Here is a 22,377-nt window from a genome sequence, read left to right on the forward strand (position 1 = left end):
AGCCCGCACACCGCAACCAAGAGTAGCCCCCGCTCGCCACAACTAGAGAAAGCCCGCACACAGCAACGGAGACCCAACACAGACAAAAATAAATAAATAAAATAAATAAATTTATTTAAAAAAAAAAAGTACCAGCGGGGCGCCTCCCACACCCTTGCCAGTGACTGACAGGGCCCAGGGCACTAGGCAGGGCAGCCTCGCAGGCCTGTGGCAATGTCCCCTCAGCCAGGGCCCCAAGGCTTGGTCCTTCCACACCAGGCCATCCCTCTGGGGTCCAGGCAGCAAGAATACCCTTCTCTCCTGGGCCACTGTGACTTGACTTGTCTTAGCCCTGTGTCTCCCCAGATGGGGACCTCGCTGCTACCCACCATCCTAGTGGCCCAAGAGAAACACATCAGAGGAAGCAGAAACCCAAAGGTGACCCCACCACACCCTGCTCCGAGTCAGAACTCCTACCTTCCTGTGACTGGTCACCTGTGTGCTGAAATAGGCAATGAGGGGGGAGGGAACACCCCTGTGACCACACAGTTCTGCGAACGTCAGCAGGGAGACACGCAGAGCAACGCCACTGCCGGAAATGCAACCCAGATCACAGACAAGCGGGCCCAGAGCGGATGAGTGGCCACCTCTCCCCTGGTCACTCAAGCCCAGTCGCTTAGCAAGACCAGCACGGGCACCGCCAAGACCCAGAGTCACTTGGCCACTCCACGCCCTGGCCAGCACTGGGGTCAGCCAATGGCTGCAAGCCCAAGGGCGCGATGAAGGAGATTTGAGACGCTCCTGGGAGCGCCTGAGACTGTGCAGGTGGGGAGCGGCTAGCACGGTGGAGTTTCCCTATGAGTTGGAACCCAAGACAAGGGGGTCTGCCCAGGCCTGCGAACCTTTCTCCAGGAAGGAGGCTCCGTCCTGTGACACTTGGCAACCACAGTGGGGGGATTCGGCCCCCACTCGCCCTTGTCCTGTGAACCACCTGAGCACCTGCTGGACTTGACCGCCCCTTGACACACCACTCCTGACCTCAGCCAGACAACCACTGCCTGGGAGCAGAGCCGCCACCTTCCTCCCTCTCCCAAGAGGGGAGAGACACAAAAGACTCCTCAACTCATCACAATAAACCGCCCAGTCAGCAAGAGCCGTCGCAGGAAGCTGACAGGGGTGCAGGGGCCTCTGCCCCCACCCTTCTTCTGACATGCTCCCCAACATGTTTCCTCGCCCACCCCAATTAGAAGGGGGGCTGGGAGGGCAGGAGGCGGAGGAAGGAAAGCAGTGGTCAGGGGCATCTGCAGCCCCCAAGGTCGGACCACCCCCTCTGGCCACCGCCTTCCTGGCAGGGCAGTCCGGCGCAATTCCAGCGGAGCTCTCTCCCTTACCCGCCACTAACGGGTCTCAGAGCTTCGAGGCAGCTCAGCCATGGCGCCCCTGACGCAGTAGGTCGGGGTTTCAAGGGGAGAGGAGTCCACGCTGCCGACACGCTGGGCTCCCGTGGCGCCAGCAGGCCACCCTCGCCCAGCCACCCGAGCCTCACTGGAGCCAGGTGGCATCCACGCGTGCCTGGTACAGTGACGAGGTGGCCACCCAGGTCTCTGGCTCAGGCTGGCCAGAAGCCCTCACTCACCGGCGTTGACGATGGCATCCACCTCCAGCTTGGTGATATCACCTCGGAACAGGGAGATCTTCTCGTTGAGCTGCTTGTCCTTCTTGTACTTGGGCTCCTCCACCTTCACGGTCACCCCTGGAACAAGCAGAGGCCGAGGGTGGGGTCATAGAGTGATGCCCACAGCAGAGTGACCCACCAGTGGCCACCAGTCAGGCAAGCCACCATCAACTGCCCTCCACCTCCAGAGGCAACGTGCCACGCGAGGACCGACGACACGGTAATGACAGCCCACGCCGACTAAGCACCTACTGTGTGCAGCACACACTCATCTCCTTGAATCTGCACAATGTTGCACACAGGTAGAGTAGCAATGCCATCCATCCCCGTTTTACACACCAGGTAACTGAGGCCTAGGAGGGTTAAGTAACTTGGCCTGGGTTCCCAGTTACCAGGCCTGAAATTTGCAGGGCCTACGCGCTCACCAGGACGCTGCACTGCTGGCCGCTACACCAAGCAGCAAATCCCAGCTCCAGCGGCCATGGGATTGCAGGTCTAAGGCTCAGTTTCCCAACGGTATAATGGCAATAAAAACCGAACCTGCCTCAGGCTGTGTTGATAATTAAATGAGGTGACACCGCAAAGGGCCCGCACACAGCAAGCACTCATAAATGCTGCCGCCATTCTCCTTCTTGGCCTTGTCTTTATGATTCTCCCAAGGTATGGGCCTGAAAGGGCCACACACCACCCGGACAGCTGGGCTGCCCAGCGCAGGGCCTACCTTTCGCCGCCTCCTTCCACGTCGGGATCTTCTTCAGCCTGACGAAGTCCCGGCAGAAGTAATGTTCCTCCCGCTGCTTGTCACTCAGGCCCTTCAGAAACGCTGCAGGGGCGGGTGGGGTGGGCAGGAGAGTCAGGCGGGCAGGGAGAGGAGCAGTCCAGGGGGCCTCCCCACCTCCCACAGGTCTCCTATCCTCACGGGGATGCTCGCCTCGTCCAAGGATGCAAAGCAGCCCTGCACACCCATCCTTCCCGCAAGCACACGGGGAGGGGCGCGGAAGGAGGGTCCCCTAGAAGATCTTGCTGTGCCCTCTTTGTTAGGAGGGGAAATTGAGGCCCATGGAGGTGGAGGGTGTCTCTCAGGCACCACAGACCTGAGTGCAGAATTCAACTCTGCCACTTTCCAGTTGCATCCACACCTCTGGGTCCCTAATATCTTCAAGACAGCCCTTGCAGACTAATTTCAAGCTTACTCACGCATGCTAAGGCCAGGTAGGTCGGCGGCACTGAATCAGTTACATCATCATTGTCGTTATTTGTAGGCAGCAGGACACAGGGAACCAGGACACCCGTGCTCCTCAAAGAGCCACAGAACCAAGTGGGTCTGGTGCCCGTTTGTGACAAACCCCCTGCGTTGGCAGAGGGCTCCCCGCGGAGAGATGCCCACTGGGGTGAGTCATGAATCAAGGGAGTGGCTGGAATTGTCCCCATTTTACAGATCAAGAAACAGGCTCAGGAAGGTCAGGAAGCCACCCGTGGTCATACAGCTAGTGAGTGGCCCCCCATCCACTCACAGATTCTGGGTCCACCCAGGCTGGTTCCCCTGCTGGGCCTGGTCTTCCCTTTGGGTGGCCCCAGGCAGGGAAGCCTCTCTCCAGAGCAGCAGTCCAGGCTCGCAGCTCGTGGGCTCCCCCTGCCGGCCTGAGACCACCAGGGCAGCCTGGCTCTCCGCCCAGCCTTGTCCTCCACCACACACTCCCCAGATGGAGCAGCCCCCAGTGACCACCAGGGGAGGGGGGGACAACAAAGAGGAAAGACCACAGTCAAGGAACCCAAAAAGCATCAGAAAATGTGCAGAGGTAGGAGGGCAATTAGAGGGGGTAGGGGGAGAGGTAGGGTCTGCCTGCTGGAGCCTTCTGTGGAAAGGCAGAGACAGACAGATATTCAAGAGACAGGTGGGTCCCCCATATGTGCCTTTGCCCTGCCAAAGTCAGTCCATCCAAGCCTCTGCTCCTCAAGATGCCCGAGGAGCCTGGAAAGGGCCCCGTTCACAGTCCAGCTCAACACTGTAGGGAATTATTACCAAAAGCTCGTTACACCTTGAATTTGCTTACACCAACTCCAGCTCGAGATAGAACCACACTCTCCGGCAGCCACTTCCCACCCCCTTCCTTAACCACCCATCACACGCAGGTCCTACACATGGTGCTGGAGATCCAACCCCCAGCAATGCAGACGTGGTCCTGGCCTTTGTGAATTTATAATGCAGCAGGGGAGACAGAGGCTGACCAGGCTTTACCCGATCAAGCGAGCAATCCAAATTCCAAGAAGTGCTACGGAAGGGACACTCGGGGACTGGGAGAGGAGGTAGCCGGAACCCCAGTCCAGGGGGGCTTAGCGGAGACTGGGAAGAGGACTGAGAGGTAGCCAGGGTAGGGAAGGGTGTTCCACCATCCGGAACAGCATGTTCGAGGTTCTGGGTGGGTGCAATCCAGGGTGTGGGGCAGGAGGCAAGCACAGGGGGAGAATGATGCTGAGGGGAGACAGGGGCACCTCATCCCAGGGGCACCCAAATCAGATTAAAAATGCTTCCACCAGGTAGAGATTAAGAATCCCCCCACAGTAGTGCCATTCTCATTCTTTCTAAGAGGCAAGGGTATCCAGCGTGGGTGGTACCCAGCGTGGACAGTCCCCTCTGTCACTAGAGTCCCTGGATGCTCACAGCCCATTTCCCAGCCTCCTTCTCAAGGGTCTGCCCTCCCCATGATCTGAGAAACAGGCCAAGAGCTCCTACTTTAAACGCTCCTTTCTTTGCGTGTTGGGAGGGGTGGCGGTGGGGGGATGGTGCTGGTATTTGAAGGAACTGAAGTGCTTCTCCAAGCCTTGCTTGTCTTCTTCTGTAAAATGGGGGCACAGAAAGCTCCCTCGCGTTAAATGAGAAGCAGAACAGGCTTAGCTGGGCACAAAACAAAGCACTCAGCTGCCGGCAGACGGTACCACCAAGCAAAAAACAGGCTCGACTCCATCCAGGCTCTGCCTCTCCCTGGCAGTCTGAATACAGATCAGTCAGTTAACATATTTACTGAGCACCCACCATGCACCAAACCTGGGAGGCGAGGCGAGGTCTGGGGCCTGACCAAACAGAGGGGCGGCTGGGACAGCTTCCTGGAAGAGGTACCCCCAGTTTCTCCGGTCTGCCCCAGGAGCTGCAAATCGCTCGAGGAACCCCCACCAACCAAGCAGAGGCTCCCGCTAAGTTCTTCATCTTCCCTAGGAGGCCACTCCAGCCGCTCCTTCGGAAGTGGGTGCCCCCTCCCCCTTCTCCCTCTCCCAAGCTCCTCCGCTCGTCCTCCCGGCCGTCCATCCAGTGGATGCTGCCTCCCCCTCCCACCAAGGCAGAACACCCCCCCAACACCTGCCCATATCTCGTTCTCCCTCCCTCAGGTCACTGGGCACGAAGGCCCTTCCTCCCAGCCGGGGCCGCCCAGCTCACCTCCCCGAGGACTCACTCCTGCGGCTCCCCCTCCACTGGACTGTCCTGCCTGCCCTCAAACACCTTCTGGTGTACCCAGGCTTTTAAAACAAAACCCTCCCTCAACCACGCATTCCACACGCTGTAGCTGTGGCCTCGTTTCTCTGCCTCACTCCACTGTCTCCACTCGCTGTCTCCACTTCCTCCTCCCCCCGACCCCACCTCTCCATCAAGGCCAAGGTCAGAGGCACCACACTGGCCACTTGTCCTTATTCAGTGGCCCTTCCTGGCCTCCCCTGTACGCTTAGCACCCCCAACCCCTTCTTTCTTCTCAGGACCCCCAACTTCCGATCCCAGGCTGCTCGCTGGCCCCGCTTCTCAGCCTCCTTGCTGCCTCCCCTCTTCCTTAATCTACACCCTCTCCCTCGGCTTTCACATCAGTTCCACGCATTCGAAAACGCTCATGGTCCCAAGGCCGCACCTCCAGCCCCTCGCCTCTTCCGCGCATCTGCTCCCCCAGGCCCACAGCCTGCTCTCACCCCCAAATTCTGTGTGTGCAGAACTGAGCTTCTGACCTTTCTATCCTTCCTCCTTCTCAGTGAACGGCCCCAGACTTTGCTGGGGCCCCAAACCAAGGGCCTTTCCTTTCTCTTCTTCCCTCTTCCATCCATCTGCAGGCTGTTAGATTTATCCCCCCAACACCACAGACACCGTGCCTTCTGCTACTCCCACCAGGGCTAAGCCTCCGTCATTGATTGCTCCCTAGACCCCTCTGGAAGCGCCTCCCCCCGGCCCCGCCCGGCCAGCTGACTCCCTGTGTCCACCCTATGGTCTGCTCCTAACACAGCAGCCCAGAGATATTAGGGACAGAAGTCAGATAGAAGCTGTCTCTCTGTGTGAAGCTCAGTTCAAACCCCAAGTCCTTGCCAGGGCTTGGAGAGCCTGCCTCTTTCCCAACCTCCTCCCGTGCTACCCTCCCCACTGCACTTCACCCTGCCCACAGCCCCTCAGCCTTTCAGTTCCCCCAACAGCCAAGCTGTTTCCCACCTCAGGGCCCTTGTACCTGCTGTGCCTCCTGCCTGGTCTTCCTTTACAGTTCCCTCCTCACTGCCCTCCCCCTCCCAGAGCAGCTGCCTCCCCTACCATCTGTGCTTTGCTTGACCTTGGCCATATGGGGATATGTCATGTGTATGTTGGATTCCCAGCACCTGGCACAGCATAAAGCGTGTGTGAGTGTCCCTGGGCATCTGTGGGATGAATCAATGAACCAAGGAGCTGAGACCTGAAGGTTGCGGGCAAGTTTGCTAACAGAACAGGGTCTTCCGGGAGGAGGGAACAACGCGTGCAAAAGCCCTGAGGTCGGAGAGAGCGTACGGGTGGGGAAATGGAGAGAAATCTAGAACAGCTGGACGGGAGAGCAAAAGCAAGGCTCTGGCAGCCTCCCCCGGCCCGTCTGGGGCGTTTGCCGGCCCGTGGCCTGGCCGCTGCTGGGGTTTGATTCCACTCTTGCTCCTCGGTCCCCCCAGGTTTGGGCTCATGACCTCCCACCATCATGTTCCTGGGCAAGGTGCTCACCCTCTCAGCCTCAGTTTTCTCGTCTCTAGAATAGGGACAAGGCCAGCCTTCCTTGGCACCCAAGCTTGCTGTGAACAAGAAGATTGGCTGCGAAAACACAGAGGAAGCTGTCGAGTGTGATATACACATCAGATACACTCAGTCTTTCCTGTGTGTGAAATAAGAAGGCCCAAAGAGAGCAAACGAAAACAAGACAAAATTTGGGAGGGGAAACATTATTTTTCCAACTTGGGGCAAAGCAGGTGCAGCAGCTGTTTAAGTTATTTGGGTCCCCATATTTATCGTCTTGCACAACTGTGACCAAAGGCCCCCTCCGAGGCCTTGGCATGCCCAAGTGCCAGTACTCAGAGCTGGCTGGACCTGTGGCCGGAGTGCAGGCCCGTACTGGGACACTGGAGGGGTTGGTCATCCAGACCGCAGACCAACCCCATAGGACTCCCAAGACCGGAGTCCCTCTGGCTGGGGCAGGCCCCAGGCACCCCACGGCACTAGTCTGGGATGCCCAGAGATGGCTCAGGTCCCCGAGCAGACACCATCTGGCAGATGCCACCACCCTGCTTTACAAAATCAGCAGAGCAATCGCCCTGGCCACAGGCAAGCAAAAGGAAGCCAGGGCGGGACCCAGCCCAGGGCTCTGTCCTGCACTGTCCTCCCCAGTACCCGAGGTCTGCTCTGAGTGACCCACAGCCCACGCAGTCCTCTCTCTCCAGCAAAGACCAAAACACGACTCTGCTTCCCGGAGACGGCAAAGGAAGACCGTCAGAGCTTCCAGCTCAGCTACCGGCTGACAAGGCGCCAACCTTGGGGACACCTGCCAGCCTGCCCTTCCAGCCTGTGGTCCCCAGGCGCACACCTCGCGAGGCCAGTGTGCGGGGAGCCGTGTTCTCACTCAACAAGGTTGCAGCCTGACCCCGAGGAGCTACTGGCTGCACTGCTCTCTGCTTTATGGGAAGGAGAAGCCAGTTGAGGACCGGAGCGCTGTCTTCACAGCCTCAGCTTCATCATCAGCGGGGCCGCCCCCAGGCCCTCCTCACTCGCTCCGGGAGGAGGAGAAGCAGGACCCTTACGGTGGGCATATGCCCCACACGTTTATAACACGCGCCACCTCCCTCTGCCAGAAGGACGGGTGCCGACTTAAAGCACAAGTGAGATTTATTTTTCTTATAAAGATAAAGATGTACAACATACGTTTTAATTTTCTTTCCTTTTTGGAGAGGCGAGAGTATTTCACAGCTCAGTGAGACAGGTGCTGTAAAAGGATGTTTGCAGTAAATTTTGATGGGGAGGTCTGACCCCAGATAAGCTTTCAGCGGCTCCCGGGCACGAAAGCCGAGCTGGAGGAAGCAGGCTGCGTCAGAACCGTAAAGGGCACCGGGCGAACGGGACTTCAGTGATGTGTTTAAAGAAGTGTCTTTATAGCACTTCACGAGACGGTGCTCGGAAAGCTGAGGGCAGGCTGGCGCGGAGGGAGGCCCCTCTTCTGAAGAAGGGCGGGTGGGCAGGGCTGATAACAGCTGGGCTCTGGGAACACGGCGGTGGGGGCATTAATCACCTCTCACCGTCCCCCAAGAGCAGGGGCTCATCAAAGCCTATGGCACGAGCAAAGGGGAGATGGCAGGAGGCACGTTGGAGCTTTTCTGCTCTCCCAGACCCCCTCGCCTCCGCCCGCACCGGGACGTGCCAAGGCTGTTTCCCAGAAGACAGGTGGGAGAAGCCCACCCAATTCCCAGGTGTGCCTGGGAAATTTTCTGGTTCGGCAGTCGAATCAGATAAATCATCTGCTCTGCGTGAAATCCCACAGGGGTTGAAATCAGTCTTTGCCTTGCCCCATGCAAACAGGCTGGAACACATGACCCTATCCTGAGCCACCTGGGAGAGGAAACAGGGCTCAGGAACTGAGGGTCAGAGTTCTAGCATTTGAGACCACAGGGGAGACAAGTTTATATAAGCTCAGTGTCCCCATGGCCAGAACAGGGCAGAGAGAGGAGATAGACCCGAGGGGTGACAAGGGACGGGGGGCATTGGGGGGTGTCAAGGGAGGGGGGCACTGGGGACCCTTTGGCCGCTGTGTACAAAATGGTTTCTGATGTGATCCCAGCACAACCTGCAAATCGGGTGCTGTTGGTCCCATCTTACAGATGAGGAAACTGAGGCTCAGGGAGCATGGAAGCAGTGGTGCCAGGGCTTGCCATGTCTGATGACACCAATACCCGTTCTCTTTTTTAGCACACAGCTCTGCCCCTACCACAGGTCAGAAGGAGGATCTGTGCCCTTCTCCTGGAGGCCAGGCCCCTCCTGTGGAGGCAAAGCCCCCAAACACCCCAGTGCCTGAACTTAAGTCCCCTCGTACCCAACTGCCTTACAGTAGGACTGTTTCCACAATCTTCTGATGAAAAGGCACAACCTGGCGGGGGCGGGTGGTAATGAGACACTCCAGAACTGAGGGAATTAAATTATAGAAATTAACCCCTGGCCAGTGAAATCAAATACTGCAGAGGTCTCTCAAAAAGACTGAATGTCTCCTAGCCAGGAAGATCAGCCTGATGGTATTTACCTACCTAGAGAAAGAATAGGTCCACAGAAAGAACAGGTCCACAGAAGTGGGCAGTCAGCTTGAACCCAGGAAAAAGGAATGTGCAGAACCCAGGCAGAATTTGACTATCTGTCCAGAGGACTCGCTGGGCCATGGACTGAGGCATCTGCACCTGGGGCCCAGAGCAGGCACTCAGCACTGCATTTGTACTGGAACACTGAGCAACCGCCCGGGGAAGGGCATCCTCAGTGGGTAGGCGCACCCCTGGCAGGAAAGCTTGCCCAGCCTGCCCAGGGCAGTGGGATCAGCTTCCAAAATCATTCAACCAGCTCCCTAGTTGAGAACACCTGCTCCTGAGCAAACTTAAGACTGTGAATTGGCTTCCACATGGCTTTTCCACAGGGAGAGGAGGCCCTGCCCATGTGCACATGAGTTTCCAGACCCACAGCTATTACATTTCCTCAGCGTGAACTGCACCTCAACCCTCTGAACTATACATCAGTCTCTTGTGAGTTTGGTTACTATGTGCCAGTCTTTGAGAGAGGATCATCTCAGGCATAGACAAGCATTTAGAGGCCTGTGTAAGTATACCCCCAACAGAAAGATGAGCACATGTCCATCAAAGACATGTACAAGGATATTCACAACAGCTTTATTCCCAACAGTCCCAAACTGGAGACCAAGTGCCCATCAACAGGAGACTGCGTGCGCAAACTGCAGTACATCCACACCATGGAACATTACACAGCAATAAAAAAGAGCCAACTGTCGGTACACCCAATAATGTGGACGAGTCACACAGATATTAGTAAAAAGAACCGGACACAGTATATGCCTCTGGTGATATGAAGTTCAAGAAGAAACAAAATGAACAGATAGAAAAATGATTAGCAGTAAGGGGTACTGATTGGAAAGGGGCTCAAAGGAACCTTGTGGGGCGATGGCAGTGTTCTACCTATTGATCAAAGTAGTGGTTACACAGCAGTATACTTAGGTAAATGAACACTGATTGTAGGAATTCCCTGGCCGTCCAGTGGTTAGGATTCGGCGCTTTCACTCCTGGGGGCCCGTGTTCAATCCCTGGTCGGGGAACTGAGATCCTGCAAGCTGAGCAGCGTGGCCAAATAAATAAAGGATCAAAGCTTGGACCCCAATCAGAGGCAGAATCCAGTTGAGGCAGTCCCTCAGTGTGGCGGTTTTAAAAATATGCCCCAAATTCTTTGATCCTCTTCCCTCCCAAAGGTGGAAACTAATTTCCCTCCCCTTGAATGTGGGCCAGATGAGGCATTTGGGCAACAGCCATTTCACAGGAGTGAGCCATCTGGGAAGGGCTCACTCCACCCCTAACCAAGTCCCCGCCAACCTCCTGAGAAACCCTGAGCCTGACCACCCAGCTAAGCTACTCCCAGCTTCCTGAGCCTCAGAGACTGTGAGATAATATAAATGTTTGCTGTTTTAAGCCCCCAAGTGTCTGGGTAACCTGTTATTATGCAGCAATAGGTAACTAAGACACAGAGAGACCTCCGTGTGTCTCACCCCCACAAACTGCCACCTAACGGCTGCTGGGGGGCGGGCGGCTTCACACCTACTGCTGGGGTTCCTGGGGCAAGCCCACCCTCCTCACACTGCCCCCTGACTGGACACTGGCACTCACGCGGCCCCATCTGCCACGGCTTCTTTGCAGCACTGACCTCTACCTGGCATTGTCTCATTGCCTTGATCACATCCTCTACCGTTTCTTCCCCCTAAGCTCCGTGAGGCCAGGGTCCTTGCCTGTCTCCCCAGCACAACAGTGCTGGCTACATAGAAGGCACTCGATAAACATGGACTGAATGAATGGAAATCCCAGCTCCTAGCAGAGAGCAGCCTGGGAATCCCTGACCCATCAGCTTCATGAGGTCTGGAAGTTTTCAGTGGCACCCAGGAATGGGAGGGGCGGAGAGCTGGGTCCTAGAAAAAGTGGCGGATCCAGGAACAGGTGCCTGGGGCCCTGGCCTCCCCAGCTCTCTTTCCCACCACCCTGGGTTACTGTTCTCTGACAGAGAAGGGAAAGCAGGGCTCCCTGCGGGGACAGTCCCCGTACCAGGGGGCCAGCCCCCACTCCCCACCCTGAACGGTGTTCTGGGGCCAGGGCTGAAGGGCTGACAAGCACTCCTTGTGTTCCGGGAGCAAAGTCAAGTGCTTCCTGCTGGTGCTTTAAGATCCCAGTGAAGGCAATGCAATTCATGACAGTGGTAAGTCATCTTGAACTCTACCTCCAATCCCAAGAGGATGCCTTCCCCTTGCCCCCAACCACAGCCCGCCCTAGGCCTGCCTTCCCAACCCCATTGGCTGAACCCACTTCACCACAAGGGCCCAGCCAATGAGCTGCTGACCCTGTTCTTTTGAAAGGGGATCCAGCCCGAATGGTCACAGGAGCCCAGGGAGCAGGCCCTGAAGGGCAGGGGCAGCTGGACAGGCAGCCGGGGCTATTTGGGGCTCTGCAGGTCAGGTTGCCTGCCTTCCCTGCTCTATTCGGGCCCAGAGTCCAGCCCTGGGATTCATGCCCACCAGGACTCATGCCCTGCCCCAGAGCGGGAGGAAATGGATCGATTCCTGGGTATTGGAGGTGGGGGGCGGCGGGGGGTCACTGTTCTCATAGGCACAACGCCCCATCCCTGCCCTGCCCCGCAGCTCCTCTGTCCTGTGTCCCCCAGGAATAAGGCGGAGAGTGCTCACAAGTGTCCAGAGGCCAACGTTAAGGGCAAAAGGGCACCAAACCACGTGCCTAGAGAGGCAGGCCCCCCGGGTAGGCGTGGGGGGAGGTGGAACCGGCCTGCTCAGGGAGGCCACTCCTTGTGGCTATCTGATCCCACCAGGTGGGATGCCAGCCCCAGAGCTGTCCCCTCAGCCCATTCCCTGCCACTCTGCCTAAATGCCACCCCTTGAGAAACCATACTACGCAAAAGCTGGGGAGTTCAGAGCCTGTCCGATCCTGAAGCGAACTCCGAGTGACTCTGGCCTATTGGTTCTGGCACTGGGCCTCAGCTTCCCTCGTGCACAAGATTAAGGTACTAGGTCTTGGATGCTCCCTGGGGGTGCCCAGCAACACATTTCAATGGCGTGAGGCCACCCTCCTCACACTGCCCCCCACTGGGGACCTGGACCTGGTCGGGGCGGTGAAGTAGTTTATGGGGCTGGGCACACGGGGGGCGTGGCTGTTAATGGGGGTCCATACCGGGGCACATGGGACCTTAACTTCCCCAGTTCTCTGGGGTGGACGAGGCTGCTGGTGGGGTGCTGTCCAGCCGGAGAAGGCCCACGTAGGGCCGCCCTCGCCCCTCGCGCCCCCCTCCTGCTTACACTTACATTTTGCCTCCTTCCAGTCGGTGGAGGTGCTCAGGTCCACCTTCGCCGCCATGGCCAGGGGGGCCCAGGTGCGCACCCCGGCTCTCCGCCCCACCGCCGCCGCCCCCCAAGCCCCAACTCCCGCTGGGGTCCGCGCGCGCGGGTCGTACGCGCCCAGGGACGCCGGAGGACCGCACGCAGTGCTGCGGGTCCGCGTGGCACCCGCCGAGGGGCCGGGCCAGGGGCGCCGGGCGCCGAGCAGCTGCCCCGCCGCGCGCAGCTGTGCCAGGCGGCCGGACACTCGGCTCTGCAGAGACATGAGCGGGCGGCGCGGGACGGCTCCCCGCCCACTTGGACTCTATTTACGGTGCTCGGGGACTCTCTCCCTTATTTACTCGGGAACCAGGTGACGCGTGCCAACCCGCGGCGACCTGCTCAGGAGCCAGCGGGCCGCGCGGCCAGAAAACCCAGGCGCGCCGCTGGGCACCCTGGAACTTGTAGTCCGGGCCGCTGACGGGCCCCCGCACTCGTATACACACGTGCGCGCCCCGCCCGGCCAGCGGGGTCGCGCTGCGCCTGAGCCCAGCTCTCGCAGGGTCGCGCGGCCGCCGCGCGCATCCTCTTAGGGCTGGCTCGGCCTCCGCCAACTTCCTGGTGGGAGGTGCCTCCCGCCCCCGGCCCCGCCTCCGCCCCTCTGGCCGGGCGTACTGAGTCGAGCGCGGCTCCCTATGGGTCACCAGGGACCCACCCCGCCCCCAGTCCCCGGGAGCCGCGCGTCCCCGCCGGCGGTGGGGAGGTGACGAGTGGCGCGAGCGGGTACGTCCGGTTGGGCGACTTTCCCCAGGTCGCTGCGCTGCTGCTTCTTAGCCGGCGGTGGCAGGAACCGAACCTAGAGCAACTAGGGAGGCAAAGGTGGAAATCGTGTAATTTGAAGGCAGAAAATTAGAGTTCCAAGTGGCCTTCTCGGTGGAAGAATTGGGGTGATTTTTTTCTTTATATTTTTCCTAATTTTTTACAAGGACTATAAGGATGGATTTTTAAAATTTTAATGTCTTTCTATACCATTTTATTATTTGATAAATATGATACTGGATATTTTTTTGTTTGTTTTTGGCCGCCTCCCGTGGCTTGCGGGATCTTAGTTCCCCGACCAGGGATTGAACCCCAGGTCCACGGTAGTGAAGCGCAGAGTCCTAACCACTGGACGGCCAGGGAACTCGCCATAGTGGATATTTTTTTAACCTGGGACAAGAAGCCAGGGTTCCAGAGAAGGTTTTAGCACCAGCTTTGCTCGTTCTTACTCGGGTACACTGGCCCCTGTACCTTGCTTCTTGAGCTGTATATTAGGAAGACAGCTCTCAGGTCTGACCGTTGCAGACCTGCCTTGTGCTCCAGGCCTCTCTGGCGCTGAGTGTGGCGATAACTCTTCACAGGGCTGTGAGGAGGATCACAGAACCCTCCTGTGGATGCAGCTGGCACCACTGTGGTGCCCAAGAGAGGATCAGTGGGAGACCTGTGGGCAGAGAGGGTAGATCAGAAGCCAGGGGACAGGAAGGAAGGGCCAAGGGCCCCCAACACTCCAGGACCACCAACGACGAGGCCTGCGCCTTTCCCCGAAAAGGTCAGCAAGATGAGTTCAAGATGCAGTAGTCAGGCCCCCAGGCCTAAGGTCACCTCACCACTTGCCGCTTCTCCAATAACTTACCAGGGCAAGAAGGGCCTTGCCAACTGCATCCAGGACAGCAACCATTCACAGGGGACTAGGTACCAGCTGGAGCTGAGCTAAGCCCTCTACACGCATTTGCTCTACTTCCATTAACTCACTATGTGCTCCCCACAGCCTGGTGAGGCAGCACTGCCCTAGGGCACAGATGAGAAGCCTGGACTGGCCCAAGGTCAACATGGCCTATGGGGGTCAGAGTCCAGGCTTGGGTCAAGGTTGTTTGGTTCCTATCTGTGGTCTGGTAAGTGATTACACAAATGTCACTGATTCAGGCAATGAAGCATGTGGGTGACGCTGTGTATTAGCTTCCTGTTGTTGCTATAACAAATTCCCATAAATGTAGCAGCTTAAATAATAAACAAGGGCTTCCCTGGTGGCGCAGTGGTTAAGAATCCACCTGCCAATGCAGGGGACGTGGGTTCGAGCCCTGGTCCAGGAAGATCCCACATGCCGCAGAGCAACTAAGCCCGTGCGCCACAACTACTGAGCCTGCACTCTAGAGACTGCAAGCCACAACTACTGAGCCCGTGAGCCACAACTACTGAGCCTGAGTGCCACAACTACTGAAGCCCGCGTGCCTAGAGCCTGTGCTCTGCAACAGGAGAAGCCACCCAATGAGAAGCCCGCGCACTGCACCGTAGAATAGCCCCCGCTCGCCACAACTAGAGAAAAGCCCATGCGCAGCAACAGAGACCCAACGCAGCCAAAAATATAAATAAATAAATTTAAATAAATAAATAAAATTCATTTTCTTAAAGTTCTGTAGGATACAAGTCAGACATCGGTCTCACTGGGCTAAAAATCAAGGTGTCAGCACCAGCTTCCAGAGACCACCCACATTCCTTAGCTTGTGGGCCCCTTCCTCCATCTTCAAAGCCAGCAATGTTCCATCTCACTGACCAGTCTTCCCTGGTGGTCTTTCCCTCTGACTCTCTTCCATTTTCAAGGCCCCTTGTGATTACATTGAACTCACTGGTGATGATCCAGGATGATCCCATTTAAAGTCTGCTGATTATCAACCTTAATTCCCCTTTGCCATGTAAGGTAACATATGCACAGGCTCCAAGGATTAGGATGTGGACATCTTTGGGGGGCGTTATTCTGCTCACCAAACCCTTCCCGGCAAAGTCTGGGGAGGAGAACGCAAGGGGAGGCAGGGGACCCAGCCATAGAAAGTATCAGTGCCTATCAGGAGGCTGCCCTCTGCATAGAGCCTGAAATCCATGTCCCCCAGAGCCAGGCCATGGAAGCACCCTGGACACCCTCGGCATCTGAACTAGTCCTTCTATTTCTTTTTGTTGGGGTTCAGCTCTGTTCTCACATGGCAGCCAGAATAGAGAAGGTCCCAGACAATAGCCTACCAGGGTCTGTTCTAAGAGAGGCCTGGGCCCCACACACGGATGGGTCTAGGCAGAGAAGTGCGATTCTGACTTGGCAAGGCAGGACCTCTTCACAGAGTTTCAGCTGGACCTTTTAGAAAAGGTAATATCTTGCCAGGTACCACAGATGTCTATGTGTGTCAGGAGCATTCCAGGCCGAGGGACCCACAGAAGCAAAGGCATGGGAGTCTGTGGAGTGCCAAATCTTCTGGTGGGGCTGTAACACCCGCTGTTTTCTGTTGAGGATTTTTAATGTTGGAGAGGGTTTTTTTTCATGCAGCAAAAAGTTACCTACTGCTGCTTGTATTTAAATTAATACTGTATTTATTAAACTCATAAATTAAAAAACTAGCTTTTCTTAAATATCCAAATGCAACTTGCAAATCTAGTTTTCTATTTATAAATCTAATTTTTGTGTAAAAATAAGAACAATTACTTTCACTAAGTCTTTGATGAATATTTAATTAAATCACAGGTTCAACAGATTAAATTCTGAAAATGAATGCCAATTGCAAACTTAGGTAATTAAATTTCCTAATAGATTTTAAACTACATTTTACAGAGTTGAAATAGCTGGTCCTCTCAAATGCCTCAAACTCTCAGCAGAAGAGACTTACACATATAACAAGCATATATATATATTTTTTTACAAGCATATTTTTTTCTTTCTTTTTTTTTTTTATAAGCAGGGAGGGAGTAGCCGGTAAAGATGCCTTCATCCCCCACCTTATTCTTCCCTCCCAAGCCAAGCATATTTTTTTCTAATCAGTTAGCAATTGTTATACACTAATAGATTAAACTTATAAACATGGTAAATCAGTTCTCTTAAATATTCAAACACCGTTTACGAACTTAGATCCTTTTATACTGTCTCAGTTATCTTTTGCTGCCTCATAAACCACTGAAAACTCATTGGCTTAAAATAACAACCAGGCCTCTGCATCAGCAGTTTGGGCTGGGATAAGCTGGAAGTTTCATCTGCTGGTCTTGCCTGGGCCACTCCTGTGTCAGATGGCCACAGGGGCGGGGGGCCCAGGACGGCCTCACTCATGTGACTGGCAATTGGCGCTGGCTGTCAGCGAGGCCCCTCGGTTCTGTCCCATGTGGCCTCCACTATGCCGGACTGGGCATCTTCACAGCATGCTGCTCTCAAGCCCTGCTCCAAGAGGATGTCAGCAGAGGCTGCAAAATGCCTCGAGGCCTGACTCGGAAGTCACACTACATCACTTTCACCACATTGTGTTGCACAGAATTCACACAGTCACGGCACGCAATGCGAGTCACAAGGCCAGCCCAGAATCCAAGAAGTGGAGAAATAGACTCCATGTCTTCACAGAAGCAGCCAAATCCGTGGCAAAGGGCAGGCATACAGGGATGGGAGCCTTTATTGCAGTCATCACTGCAGGCTGTCTCCCATTCATTCCTTTCTAATTAAAATTGCAAATCAAATAGGGTAGATTGATGCATGTTTCAAAACATTTAATAAACATGCAGGTATTAGCAGAATGATTACAAAACTTCCTAAACTGGTAGCAAGAGTCTGGGTTTGCTTTTCGGGCTTCCACACCTTTCAGGGTTGCAAAGCTACCCAGAGGAGCAGATTCACCATCTCAGCAAGACTGAACATGCAGTCGGGTGCGGGACCACAGTACAGTGAGAGTTTCCAGCTTCTGGTCTTTAAGACCAGAGCAGGACCCAGGATAACTGCCAGATCTATAGAGACCCACAGGGCAGTGCACTCCTCTCCCCAGGGGCTTGATTTTAAAGCCCAGTGCATTATTGTTTCCTGAGTCTTTCAAGTTTTAGCCCTACCCCATTTTACCTGGCCATCTTTCTTCTTTTTACTGCCTCATTCAGAGAGAGGAACCCCTGCACCTCCCAGGTCCCCCTAACATCTTTGCTGTGTGATCACAATTTTGCACCTCCCTTCATCCAGGTTGTAGCGCTCTCCTCATGTTTTATCACCTGCCTGTTTCATTGGCCAATAACATATTGTTGTTATACTGAGAGGTGTGAAGGGGAAGGATGGATTACAAGGTACTAAATGTCCAGAACATGTAGCTATAAATCATAGGCCTGCATGGCAGAGGCCCCTCCATCTGCTTCCTCTCAGCGTGGGTCTGAGGACCTGGCCAGTGATCCGGAGTGGCTCACATTGCCTTCCTCAGGGGAGGGGCCTCAGAGGGCCCTGGAGCTGGCTGGGCTGGCAGAGGTCACTCGCTGCCCCTCCTCTGACTTCAGAGAAGGCCTGGGAAGGAGGTTGATGCTCTGGGGACATTTAGCTCGAATAGCAGTGTTCAGTGTAAGAAATGTTTTTGCCCCCTCACCCCCCCACGCCACACCGCGCAGCCTGTGGGATCTTAGTTCCCTGACCAGGGATCAAACCCATGCCCCCTGCAGTGGAAGCGCAGAGTGTTAACCACTGGACCACCAGGGACGTCCCCATTGTAACAAATTTTAACAACGTAATAGAAAGTGAAAGCCTCTGTTATTGGCTGAATCGTGTCCCCCCCCCAAAAATTCATATGTTAAATTCCCAACCCTCAGTACCTCAGAATGGGACGGTATTTGGAGACAGAGTCTTTAAAGGGGTGATGAAATTAAACCGAGGCCCTCAGGGTGGGCCCTGATCCAATCTGATTGGTGTCCTTATAAGAAGAGGAAAGTTTGGGAGGTCCCTGGTGGCCTAATGGTTAGGACGCTGGGCTTTCACTGCCTAGGCCCATGTTCAATCCTTGGTCAGGGAACCGAGACCCCGCAAGCTACGTGGTGGCCAAAAAAAAAAGAAGAGGAAAGTTGGATACACAGACACTAGGGATGCGTGCTTGCATAGAGGAAAGACCATGTGAGGAAACAGTGAGAAGGTAGCCGTCTGCAGGCCAAGGGGAGAGCCCTCAGAAGAAATCAGATCTAGCAGCACCTTGATCTTGGACTTCCAGAACTGTGGGAAAATTAATTGCTGTGGTTCAAGTCACCGAATCAAATCTGTGGTATTTAGTTATGGCAGCCCCAGCAAATGAATGCAGCACCCCTCCCCATTCCCAAACCACAGAAGCAACAACTTTAGCAGTTAGCTATACAACTGTCTAGACTTTTCCCATGCATATATAAAATCATATAGAAAGATACACACACTTTTTTTTTACCAAAAGTAAGATTCGGCATACACACTGCTGCACGACTTTCGTCGTTCTGCAGTCTATCATGGGCATGTTTCCATGTCAATATCTACTGGAGTGTTCTTTTGAACACTCACTAATATTCCGTCCTCTAGCAGCAACATCGTGTTTCCCAGTATCCTCCATGGATACACAAGTAATTGGGTGCTATTCCTTTTGCTGTCACAAACAGGGCTGCAGTATACATCCTTGTGCCACCAGGCTGGGCCCAGGTGGGATAAATCTGTAAGCGTGGAATTGCATTTTGTATTTTTTTTTGTTTTTGGCTGTACGCGGGCCTCTCACTGTTGTGACCTCTGCCGTTGCGGAGCACAGGCTCCGGACGCGCAGGCTCAGCGGCCATGGCTCACGGGCCCAGCTGCTCCGCAGCATGTGGGATCTTCCACACGGCACGAACCCGTGTCCCCTGCATCAGCAGGCGGACTCTCAACCACTGCGCCACCAGAGAAGCCCTGCTTTTTGTATTTTAAATAGATGTTACTAAGTGTAACTTCCCATCAATAGGACATGGGAGGGCCCATTTCCCCATGCTCACACTCTGCACTAGTTGGTATTTCTCAAGAAACAGATAACAGAAACAGTGGTATTGAGATGTTTGAATCTGAAGGGACTCAACCATTTGGCCCAGAGAAGACTAAGCCGAATAGGGAGCAAGGAAGTCTAGAGGGAAGAAGGCCAGAGAGCCTCCCTGGGAGCGGCTGAGGGTCCCATGGGGGAGGAGAAGGATGATCAGCTCCATTTGCTCATTCACCAAACTCTTACAAGCACGGACTAGGTTCCAGGCCCTGAGGGCACACAGCAGTGAACAAATCACAGGCCCTGCCCTCTGGAAGCAGCATCTAGCGTGGGAGGCCTCGATATGGCCTGGGAGCCCAGGCGGGGGGTCCCTTCTGCCTCTGGCCACCTACCAGTTCAGGGAGCCAACACTCCGTTCCCCTTCCCAAAGCCAAGAAATGGCTGGGGACTTGCAGAAGGGCCCATGTCCAGCTGACAAAATTTGCTGATGAACTGGATGTGGTTGTGAACGTCAAGGATGCCTCCCAAGTTTTCAGCCTGAACCAGCCCAAGAATAGCGAGGCCACTGAAGAGAGGGAAGTCAAGGGAGAAACAGCTTCAGGGGAGATCATCAGTTCTGATTCGAACACGTTGGGAAGTCCATTTGCCATCCAAATGGAGACATTGAGGAGGCAGCTGGGTAGACAAGTCTGGAACTTGGGAGCGAGATCTGAACCGAAGCTAATGTGGGAGTCATCGGGATGTGTTTATAGCCACGAAACTGGCTGAGAGCACCCCGGGAGGGCCTGTGGATGGCAAGCTCCCGAACTGGGCTCTGGGCTCTCTGATAAGTAATTATCGGATAATAATTACCATCGTTTTATTCCTTGAAGTATCTGGCACAGTTCCTGGCTCTGTGCGAGTTCACTGAATTAAGCAGAACTCTACGGCACTTTATTTCCCCCCCACACTTTTCCTGCTAATCAGGACTCAGACTCTGTGGTAACAGGTAGCTCAAAGTTGGAATCACTCAGTTATGTGGGAAATGAAAATATTCTTTAGGGATTTCTCAGAACATGGAATGGAACTTCACTCTCACGTGGAGAAGGAAACTCAGGTTGTCTTAAATTTCCACTCCAACACTGAAAGTTCTTATAAAATCAAAAATTCCATGTTCTACAGACGCGAGAATTCTGAGCTGCAACCTTCCCCTAACCCCCACTCCCCACTCCCCACTCCTCACTCCTCACTCCTCACTCCCATGCCGACCAAGGATTGAAACCAGGCCACGGCAGTGAAAGCCCGGAATTCTAACCACTTGGACACTAGGGAACTCCTGGGAGAACTTTAAAACTGGGAATTTGCTCTGCAGAGAATCTGGTTGCACGCGGTGACCCCGTCAGTCTCTCATTTGCTGCAGGATTTACAGCCTCAGAGTTGACTCCAAACGCAGCCCTGGCCATTTTGCTCCCCACCTAAAGAGCAGCATGAATCACTCGAGGCGCCACGCATCGTCAAGGGCCAGGATGCCTGCTGTGGCGGAGCTTATGCTTTAGTTCCAGGGACCTGGGGAAGGGGGCACTGGCCAGCCAGCCCGCATCACTGCCTCCTGGCCCCCAAGGGAGGGCTCTGAGTTCACTTGGAGAAGCCTGAGTTGGTGGAAATCATAATGTTCAGAAGTGGCTTTACCATGACACTGGATAAGCTTAAACCTCAAGGTGCCTCATTCGCACTCCTTCTAAAGTACCATGCTTTTTTTTAATCTATATTTTTCTTTTCTCAAAGAGGGCTCTCTGGGACTTCCCTGGTGGTGTAGTGGTTAAGAATCCACCTGCCAGTGCAGGGGACACAGGTTCGAGCCCTGGTACAGGAAGATCCCACATGCTGTGGAGCAACTAACGACAGAGCCTGCGCTCTAGAGCTCGCAAGCCACAACTACTGAGCCCGTGAGCCACAACTACTGAAGCCCACATGACTAGAGCCCAAGGTCTACAAGAGAAGCCACCACAATGAGAAGCCCGTGCACCGCAACAAGAGTAGCCCCCAATCTCCGCAACCAGAGAAAGCCCGCACACAGCAACAAAGACCCAATGCAGCCATAAATAAATAAATAAATAAACAAAAATTGGAGTATGGATTACTTTGTTTAATCCTCAAGAGTGACCTTGGGAAGTCATAGGCAGTTCATCATCTTCATTTACAGACAAGGATACTAGAAAAGCCTTCTTTGGGTTCCTTGAAAATTCCAAATTTGTTTCAGTCTCAGGGTCTTTGCACTTCCTGTTGCCCTGTCTGGAACACTGTCCGTGTCTTGCTTTTCATAACTGCAAGTCTAAGGGGCCTTCACTAACCCCCCACCTCTAGGCACTCCTTCCCTGCCTCCCTGGTAACTCTTTATCCTTACTTTTTGTTTTCTTTATAGCACACACCACTCTTTAGAATTATCTTTATTTGTAACTTTATTTTTATTTCACAAATGTATATGGTACTTATTCTGTCGTCAGGCACTGTTCTCAGTGCTTTGTAAATATCCAATCATTCAATCCTCACAACTTTTCTAACACTGAAACTTTTTCATCCACATTTTAAAATGAAAGCAACTGAAGCACAAAGAGGTAAGCACGTTGCTAGAAGTCACACAGCTGTGGAGTTTAAGTACCATCTGTCTCTCCCACTAGAAAACAAGGTCCATGTGTGCAGAAGCTGCATCTGAGGGCTGCCTTGCTCACTGTTGAGCCCCTGTACCCAGAGTACTGTACCACACACAGAACTATAAAAAAGATGTGTGACAGCAGAGACCAGATCACAGAGAGGGAGGGATGGCAAAGAAGCCTGGAGAGAGGCTGTAGAGGAGACAATATAAGGCCTCAAAAGGCCTCCAGAGGTGGAGAAAGAGCTGGGCTGGGGGGCAGCAGTGGGATTGGCAGGAGTGCGGTGGTCTGGGGACGGTGCCAAGAAGAAAGGAAAGGTCTCGTTGACAGATTTAACTTAGCAGATGAGTAAGAGGCCAAACACCTTGGAGTCACCTCCTTCCTTCATGCTCTGCATCCATACACCAACAGATCCTGTCAGCTCTTCCAAAATGCATTCTGAATCCAAC

At 54.5% G+C, this 22,377-nt stretch overlaps 1 protein-coding gene across 2 annotated transcripts in view; it reads right to left on the reverse strand.

The window, feature by feature from the left end:
* MACROD1 (mono-ADP ribosylhydrolase 1) overlaps positions 1-13,132 on the reverse strand; it is a 151,859-nt gene extending 138,727 nt beyond the window's left edge. Inside the window, exons 1-3 of one of the 2 annotated variants that reach the window (XM_060019109.1) lie at positions 12,523-13,132; positions 2,376-2,477; positions 1,616-1,732 (exon numbers count right to left, since the gene is read on the reverse strand). In XM_060019109.1, the coding sequence (XP_059875092.1) occupies positions 1,616-1,732; positions 2,376-2,477; positions 12,523-12,820 (517 nt within the window). In that variant the 5' untranslated portion in view covers positions 12,821-13,132. The remainder of the gene's footprint in view (positions 1-1,615; positions 1,733-2,375; positions 2,478-12,522) is intronic. The other variant, XM_060019110.2, reaches the window with a different exon arrangement.
* Positions 13,133-22,377: the final 9,245 nt, after the last annotated feature.

The sequence above is a fragment of the Delphinus delphis genome, chromosome 8 (assembly GCF_949987515.2).
Source record: "Delphinus delphis chromosome 8, mDelDel1.2, whole genome shotgun sequence".
NCBI lineage: Eukaryota > Metazoa > Chordata > Mammalia > Artiodactyla > Delphinidae > Delphinus > Delphinus delphis.